Source organism: Mizuhopecten yessoensis, unplaced genomic scaffold, assembly GCF_002113885.1.
Source record: "Mizuhopecten yessoensis strain PY_sf001 unplaced genomic scaffold, ASM211388v2 scaffold716359, whole genome shotgun sequence".
NCBI classification, from domain to species: Eukaryota; Metazoa; Mollusca; class Bivalvia; order Pectinida; family Pectinidae; genus Mizuhopecten; species Mizuhopecten yessoensis.
Window position 1 is genome coordinate 2,048,069 of NW_018480077.1, and position 9,336 is coordinate 2,057,404.

The 9,336-nt window shown below is 39.1% G+C and overlaps 2 protein-coding genes across 2 annotated transcripts; both read right to left on the reverse strand.

Moving 5' to 3' along the window:
* Positions 1 to 2,553: 2,553 nt before the first annotated feature.
* Positions 2,554 to 4,707, reverse strand: LOC110443808 (tripartite motif-containing protein 3-like). Its single transcript, XM_021488227.1, has one exon. It carries the CDS (start codon positions 4,705 to 4,707, stop codon positions 2,554 to 2,556), a length of 2,154 nt encoding a protein of 717 aa, XP_021343902.1.
* Positions 4,708 to 7,035: 2,328 nt separating this feature from the next.
* Positions 7,036 to 8,817, reverse strand: LOC110443782 (E3 ubiquitin-protein ligase TRIM56-like). The gene has a single exon (XM_021488193.1). It carries the CDS (start codon positions 8,346 to 8,348, stop codon positions 7,167 to 7,169), a length of 1,182 nt encoding a protein of 393 aa, XP_021343868.1. The 5' UTR covers positions 8,349 to 8,817; the 3' UTR covers positions 7,036 to 7,166.
* Positions 8,818 to 9,336: the final 519 nt, after the last annotated feature.

Below are 9,336 nucleotides of genomic sequence, written 5' to 3' on the forward strand. Positions count from 1 at the left end.
ATGTGTGCATGTGGAAATGAGTGTGAAAATGCAGTCCATTACTTTTTTGATTGTATGCTGTATATCAGACAAAGACAAATTTTGATTGATGATATCTCACGTTATTGTAATATTTCTCTAAATGTTATTATGTACGGTTCTCCAAATTTGTCAGATGAAGACAATGAAAATATCTTCCATATAGTCCAAACCTACATTAAAAATAGTAACAGATTTTAAGGTCAGTAGTATTATCCTATCATCTCTCTTTCTTATTCTTCTAAATTTCTTTTCTTCCCTTTTCCCTTCCTTTCTTCTTTGTTCATATATATTATAAATATATTTGTTGTTGTTGTCATGTAATCAATATAATGAAATGTATGGGAGAGGGCGTTTCTAAGTTGAGATAACTTGTGCCTAATCCTTTTTGTTGAATGACAAATAAAAAATGTTTAAATCAGGAAACAGAGAGATCGGACGTTTCAATTCGAGGTATAAAACATGAACTGCAAAGTTCAGTTCTTGTCAATACACCATCACACGACAGGTTGTGTATTAACTGGTACGTATCATATTTCATTGGGTGATTATGTTGTTTCAAACACATCAGCGGGACAAACATTGTCAAATAAGGTAATATTTGTATGTAAATCTCTTCTTTCACTAGTTTTCTGCGTCGATCTATATAGAGTATTGTGATTATCTCCCTTTCTTGCTGCTTCTAGCTGGATTGACTCCAAACCTTTAGCGTTCCCTCTCGGTGTAGTTTATCCATATTGGAATACCAGGTATTCTAAAATTGGGAAAACAATTAAAACCCATGAGAAAATTAATGTTCGAATATTTTTATTTGTTTACATTTCAACAGTGTTTAATTTACATTTAACAGATCATCTTAATACTATACGTTCCCTAGTTTTATACAATGGTATATTCCCTTTAACTGATCATTATAATACTATACGTTCCCTAGTTTTATAAAATGGTATAATCCCTTTAACTGATCATTATAATACTTTACGTTCCCTAGTTTTATACAATGGTATAATCCCTTTAACTGATCATTATAATACTATACGTTCCCTAGTTTTATACAGTGGTATAATCCCTTTAACTGATCATTATACTACTATACGTTCCCTAGTTTTATGCAATGGTATAATCCCTTTAACTGATCATTATAATACTTTACGTTCCCTAGTTTTATACAATGGTATAATCCCTTTAACTGATCATAATAATACTTTACGTTCCCTAGTTTTATACAATGGTCATAATCCTTTTAACTGATCATTATAATACTATACGTTCCCTAGTTTTATACAATGGTCATAATCCTTTTAACTGATCATTATAATACTATACGTTCCCTAGTTTATACAATGGTATAATCCCTTTAACTGATCATTATAATACTATACGTTCCCTAGTTTTATACAATGGTATAATCCCTTTAACTGATCATTATAATACTACACTACTACACGTGTTCCAGTATCATATAATAATACAATCTCTATTTATGCAATACTAATTACAATACGCACTACTATCAGATGCCCTCGCAAAATCAGCTTGAGATTTAAATTCTGTAGGCATAACCATAAAAATAAAACAACATTCTGTCAACCGCTATTGTCTCAGTTGAACTAGAATAATAATGTCATACCAATACTTGCCTTTTTAATATAAGGAAAATGTATTTTTTTCCGATTTTAGGCAAGGTATCATTCGTCTATATTTAATGGCTACATAAACCTATAATTTAACCATATGTATATTCGTTTGGGAACTTGTATGAACGTCACGATTGTTGTCATTTTGTAATTAATGTATTATTCATGTATTATCATTGTTACATTGTATGTATTTATGATCTATTATCATGCTCTTCAATTTGGAGGAAACACAGATGATACATTGACAATGCATTACAGAATGTTTAAACAATCATCGATATGAAGGTTAGTTAATGAGGCTTTAATTCTGATCAACAATAAATAAAGGTTGAAATAACAGACGAGTATCTCACAGCTGTGATGTTTTATCATGGCTCAAAATTGTATAAACACTTTTGTTTTCTTTTTTCTTAAAGATAATAAAAATGTACGTATCCTTTTTCATTTTTTAATATTCATATACCATCTTTTACCACGTGTCTCTATAGACATAAGTTCTGATATAAAAACAAGTATTTAGATGGACATGTATGCTAGGTGAGACTAGGTATTTTAGAAATGAATGCTAGGCGAGACTAAACCGTCCCAAGTAATATACAGTAATACAACCAATTTAACTTTTCGTTATAATACTACCGGGTACCCTCAGTTTTATGCAATTATATACTCTATTTGACTTAACATTATAATGCTTCCAAGTGCCCCAGTATTATATAATAAACAAATATTTTTAACCGATCATTATAATACTACCAAGCATGGTGCCCTCAATATTGTTTAATAATATGATATTTTTAATCGATAATTATAACACTTAGGTGTCCCTGCACTGATAAGTATGATACCACCAGTTCTCCCAAGCACCACCAGAATGATGGACACATTACCATGAATTTTATGCTGAAATAACATGTACCCATGGACTGTTTGGTGCAAACAGACTAGAGCCGAACTCGGTTATTGCTACCTGACGAGATCGCGCACATATGGCATAGGGCACTCTAATTCCATCTTTGGCGGCAATGAAACTGTCATCTATCAGTGAGCCGTCCTCCGACAGCACGTGCACACAGTTATTGTCCAGACACACGTACACGTTTCCGGTTCCGTCTGCAGCCACACCCCACGGGGAGACCGGGGTTGGGTATGTCCATTGTACCTGTCCTGTCTGGGTCATACACACAACATGCTTTTGTTCCCTGTCACTGACCACTATACTACTTTCCGAGGTGATGGTAAGATATCTGGGCGCTCGAAATAACTGTGACCTTTCTATACTCTTTTGGATCCGTCCTACCCGATCAATTATATCCACGCAGCGGCGACCCTCTGTACATGTTACAGCGAAATAGATGCCATTCAGCTGGCTGATCGCCTCATACTGTTTCTGTGTGCCTATGGTTTCCTTGACTCGTATATCCGGGTCCAGTGTAAGGATCACCACCTTCCGTTTGTCCGGTTGCGTGACTGCCACTTCCGTTGGGTCCGTCAGGCTTGTGATCCCTAATGGACTTTCTATGTAGAAAGACTTGTTCATGGTGGGGGACCCGGCGATACTACACTGTCGGACCATGTGGTTGTACGAATCTACAACGACCACTGAATATCCAACAAATGTTATTCCGGTAAGCTGCCACGTCATCGTGTCCTCCTGAAGGTTCTTCACATTGATGGTCGACTTACTTTTTTGTGGGCCCTTTCTCCTTCGGGGATTCATCTGTCGGGGAGGGTTGCGAGGCGTAACAGTTGGGCGCACGATTGGAGTCTGTTGAGACACGGGAGCCCCAGTCCTGTTGGCTGGAGTGACGTTGAAGGTGCCCTCTCTTCTGACTCTCGAGGTCTGCCCTTGATTAGCTCTATTAGTCTGTCCCTGTCTATTTCTAGTATTCTGATCCCGGCCAACTCTAGTGTTGGTTCTTGTGTTGGTAGTCGTTTGACTGACCCTCGTGTTCTGAACTTGTGAATGTGTCCTAGGGGCTCTTTTGATATTTATTGAACCAACTGGCGGAGGGTTTCTCAGAAAGTTGTTGAAGGCAGCGTTTGTAAGAAATTCAATCTCAGAGGAAGGAGTACTGTACTCTGAAACCGCCATCATAGCAGCATCATACTCGTCGGCTTGAGATTCAACTCGAGGTAAGGTACTCAGCAAATCGGGACTAGAATTAATCTGCATAACGTTATCAAATGTCAACTTAGTCTCTTGAATGGCATCAAACAGCAAAGATAACTGTGGGTTTCCTGTTGTATTACTGGCACTACTCTCACGAATTTCCTGGCGGAGATTTTCGACACTTTGAAGACATATTTGCGTAAACCTTGAAAGTTGGGTTTCCATTTCAGTGAGTCGCTGTAACACTCGGGGTTTACTGTTTTCAAGTACCATGTCTACCGGGATTTCACCCCTACTAATCTGTTCTATGTGGTTCATCTGGTTCTGAAAGCGCTGACGCAAGGCTTCAACACGTGGTCTCAGCCTATCTATCGCCTCATCGACTGCTATGCATTCACACCTTGGCGCGCGATGGTTCCTTACGGCACAGTGAGCACATACGAGCACGTTACATCCAAGACAGAAAAACTCCAAGAGTCTACCCGCGTGCTCCACACAGGTCAGACCCTCAGAAAGGTTTCTCGGTGGTGGAGGAGGTTCCTCAGTAGTATTTTGGGGATCATTAACCGAACCAGATGGGGCTGGTCGGTTAGGTTGACGTCTCCTCGAGGGAAGCACAACGATGTGCCCTCCAGCTCGAGCATCCTCGTGTAAGTGAACAGCATGAAGTAAACTAGCTAGGAAGGAGTCTTCTGGAAACGTGTTGGCCCACTCCCGGGGCTGGCGACTCTGGGCCGGACTAGGTACGGGTGATCGGTCTATGGGACACATAAACTGACGATTGCTCCGACCACTAACAGTCTGCTGGATGTGATCAGATAAACATTGTCGACAAAAGGTGTGTCCACAGGGAAGTATACGGGGGTCGTTGTACCTACCCAGGCAGATACTACACATAAGGTAATCATTCTCCACTCCTGTGATCACGCGCTGGGCCATGCCGTCTGGTCCTACTACTGTTTACACTGCTATTTCTGTGTCCGTCTCCATATCCAAAATCGTGAAAGAAGGAACATCAGCAGCGTTTTCAAATAATCGAATGTTCCTATTCGTCCTAGAAGAATGGCCATTCTGAAGTGTAGAATAGACGTTTGGGTGACTGGGGAACACGCCCGGTGTCCCTTATCGGACGTTTCTTACTACACCAGTACATACCCTGCCCGACTGGAATCATTGAACGTCACAGTATAGGAAGGGACTTAACACAGGGCCAATAAGACGAGCACCGACTCTTTCCGAACGTTTTACACAGAACCATCTATAAGACCCTTAATTCTTATGTGTGAATAACAAATATCGGTTTCGTACATTTTAAGAGAATCCACAAATATACGTACGAAGTGTTTCTCTTAATAGTTTTGTATCGATTTCACATAGTTGTAAAATGGTGATGATACTATTACTCTCGTCATATTGTGTCAGAAGACTCGTATATTTCTATCTCCACCAATCACATTACCAGGTAAGTGATATCAAGGTTATGTGACATTGTACACTGGAGAATTGAAATATCGCTTGCTTAATTAGTCATATGAGTCAAATTGCATCTAACTTCATTGCCTAAATGACATTTTGATGATTATTTTTAAATTCATTTTTTTTACAGTACATAAGTATGACTATTTTGTTATTGATCCTGTGGTGTTACTTTTGAATCACGGGTATCATTGTGAACATTTAGTTTTTTTGTTTTTAATTAACATTATGAACATATCATGGCTTTTTTATAGTCAGCTATATGTGTCGTTAAAACAGGGTACCTGATGTAACCCAGTCCAGGGTCCAGATGATTAAAGCTGACAAGCTTAACGATAAATTAAAGCAGTGTTCTTTTTATACCAGTATATCTTCAATAATGGGAAGTTCAAAACTCAACGTTTATGTATACGGATTTAAAATGATCATATAATGACAATAAAGACAAAAAAAAATGTCATTTTTTCAGATTCCTCAAAAATCATATTTTGAAAATGTGATTTAGGCTAATCGAACTTTGAAACATCGCGCAGTCTCTTGTATTTCAAACTCTTCTCTGCAGTATCGGTAAAAATAACTATCAAAAATGGGTTATGGAACACTGAGTCAAAAGGACTAACAAGATCGTGTTATCATGAATAAACTTCAGTTGATTTTTTAAAAGTGGAGTGAAATGTCGAAAGTAAATCAGTCAAAGATACGATGAAGAGTCCAAACAAATGGTTTGCAATATCAAAGGTTTGCATATTTCTTAAATCTTCCTTGTTACTGCATAGACACTAGTTCGTATTCCATTCTGTCAATGATGCAGATTTTGGATAATTACAATGCATTATAATTAAAATCTTATTCTATCTTACTGCAATACTCTGTGTAGTAGCATGACTTAGTGTCGAATTTTAATTAAATTGTCTATACTGCAGTAGTGAGTGTAAAATGTATCTAACGTTTTTATGATTTAAACGTTGCTGGTGTTTAATCATTAAGACGTCACGTTGGTGGTGTTAAATGCTTTAGATGTTGTTGGTGTTTAATTATATAGACGGTATATGTGTTTAATGATTTGGACGTTGTTCGTGTTTCCTACGGTGGTCCTAATACACGTGTGTGACCAGTCGGGATTAATCTAATCCTGTCTACAATCATATAACTGACAAATTTATAAATAGGCTTTGTAGTTAAATGTTTTATTTAACCTTATAAACGACTGATCCCAACCACGTGTAAACAATACAATCATCAACATTTATTTGTCCTTCATTAAATATCTACATGGGGGATTGCTGGACTCTGTTTGCACAGAATATACTCGCATACTGTAGTATACTGGTGTTGCATTTAATTGTTAGTATGCATGAACGAAGGTCGACCATGATTTAAAAACAAGCCTCCTTCAATACAAAACATGTGGTTAATTTGATATTTGTCCCTGCGAAATAAATCCTATTAAATTTATCCCTGCTAGATGGTCCTGCTTTAACCACTATACATGTATTTTGGACAAGATGTAGGCCTTAGTTTCACAAACCCTTCTTAGCTTAAGGAAGTCTCTTCAATGAAGATTGTTTCCATAGGAAAGCATCACTGGCGTACAGAAAATATTAATTTAATTTTAATTTTCCCGTAACTGTAATAAATGCTTTCCTATGGGTAAAATTAGTTTAAGGGATTTCCCTAAGATAAGGAACGTTTGTGTAACTTAAGCAGAACTTTTAAATATACTAGCTGTTCAAGAGGAAACTCATCAACATAATACAGAAATCAGAACATTAACAGGATAATATTTGCTGTATTTATTTCAGTTTCAAACATTGGTGGAAGCAAATGTTCAATGACGTCCTATTAAATACAAATACAAATGTTTTATCGACACAGTACGTGAGAAGGGTCCGTCTCTGAGCTAACCTGGACAGAGGTTCAGACTACTGTATTCTACATCCCTGATTGCGTTGTGACTGTCCACCATTGTCGTGCTTGACCCTCACTGACCCGACAGGAGGAGGGTTCCTTAAAAAGTTACTGAAGACCGTGTGCGCCACAAACTCTGCTTCTGACGGCGTATTGGTGTGGGAGGATGAAGAAATGGCTGCATCATAGTCGCCTGCTTGTTTTTCCATTCTAGATAGCCAATTTAACAAATCTGGTCCAGAATTAGAATTCACTACATTTTCAAACGTTAGCTTCGTTTCCTGTATGCTGTCAAAAAGGCGAGAGAGTTGAGCATTTTCGGTCATCAACCCTCTACCTGCCTCTCTTGTTTGTTGTCGAAGTTCTTCCACACTTTCCAAACACGTCTGAGCGAATCTACTTAAACTATTTTCTATCTCGTCCAGTTTTTCCATAGCTCTGGTTCTACTAGCATCAAGCATGCCATCAGCCGGAGTGTCCCCTCGGCTCAGTTGCTCCATCCTCGACATTTGCCCGCGAAGCCTCCTCCTTAATGCCTCCATGCGTGGTCTCAGTCTCCCGGCAGCGTCTTCAATAGCAATGCACTCACATCTTTGACCTCTGTGGCCCCTGACCGCACAATACGCGCAAACAAGAGCGTTACAGCCAAGGCAGAAAAATTCAAGGTCTCTGCCCGGGTGTTCCACACACGTTAGGCCTTCAGACATATGGATTTGGCCGAGAGATGGTACTGCATGGCCTTCGTGGAAAGGGTTATCGGAAGCGTTTGAATGAAATGGTCTGTCGTTCGAAACGTTCGAATGAAATGGTCTATCGTTTGAAACGTTAGAACGAGATGACCTGTCATTACCTGCAGCTCGTCCACTTTTTTGTATTGAAACTGACGTGTTATTTCCTTGCCCCCCTTCATGTTGCAGAACAGTTGTCAGTAAACTCGATAAGAACGTGTCGGTAGGAAAAAGACCTGCCCAATCCTTGGGCGCACGGTTTGCCGGTCGCGGTACCATGTTCCTATCGATGGGACAGGTGAAATGGCGTGAGTTTCGGTCAATAACCGTCTGCTGTATGTGTCCGGACAGACACTCCCTACAGAATGTATGTCCACACGGCAGTAGACGTGGGTCGTCATACCGACCCAGACAGATGCTGCACATGAGGTAGTCATTCTCCACGTTCTGGATCACGCGCTGTGCCATGACGTCAAATCTCACATACCTGGCACCAAATTATAGGGTTCAACATACAAGACCAAATGTGTCCACACTCACATTAGCTGATACATCCATGGATATTGTCTTGATAGGGGAAAATGTCGTTCACAATAACAAACCGACGTTTCGAGGTCCGTTTGACACACGCGCCTGTCGTACCCTGCAGATTAATACGGTGTGGTACTGGTGCATTACTTATCACGGCGATCAGGTGTTTCGGGGTGATTTTGGTCCTGGTATCTGTTCCGGGTCAGTTGTCCAAACAGCAATACCACCGCCTTTATATAAGCTAGGCTAAGACGCGTACTGGGCGGCAGTGTATGTGTATATACTGTATACCAGTAAAGGTGGCTGATAAAGCAGAAATATGTGTATTGATTTACAATATACCCCAAACTACAGCCGAGTCTTATCAATATTTCTCAAAATTATCTCCCTTATGTAAACACACGGGTTCACCACACTAACATAAGAATTAAATATTTCCCCGAGTCTGTAAAACTGTGTACTGACTTTACCAAGCCTGTTCTTGATGTCCTAGTTACAAACCCCATATTTTGTCATCAATTCCGTCTACATACATGAAAGAGTCCATATCTTCTATGGCCCTTCATCCAGCTTAATCCTTGCTACTTTTTTAGACAATTTGTTTTGGTTTGTAGATCTTGATAATAGTGCTAAATTATCTTCACATTCCAAATCGTCTAGTTTTGTTGTGAAGTTCCATCATATTCCGGTTGGTTTCCCGCTCATTGTATTCTTACTTATCCTGTAGATGGTAATTAGAATATAGGACATAACACATCCTTACTTTGAAACATTCCGATCACTCTGTGTTCTCATAAAGAGTTTCACCAAGCGTGTGAGCTTGTCTGACATACGATGTCATAATCTTCCAAATGATGTCTCTATGTAGAGAGTCAAATGCCTTCTCGAATTCAACAAAGTTGATTAGTAAAGATGAATTCCATTC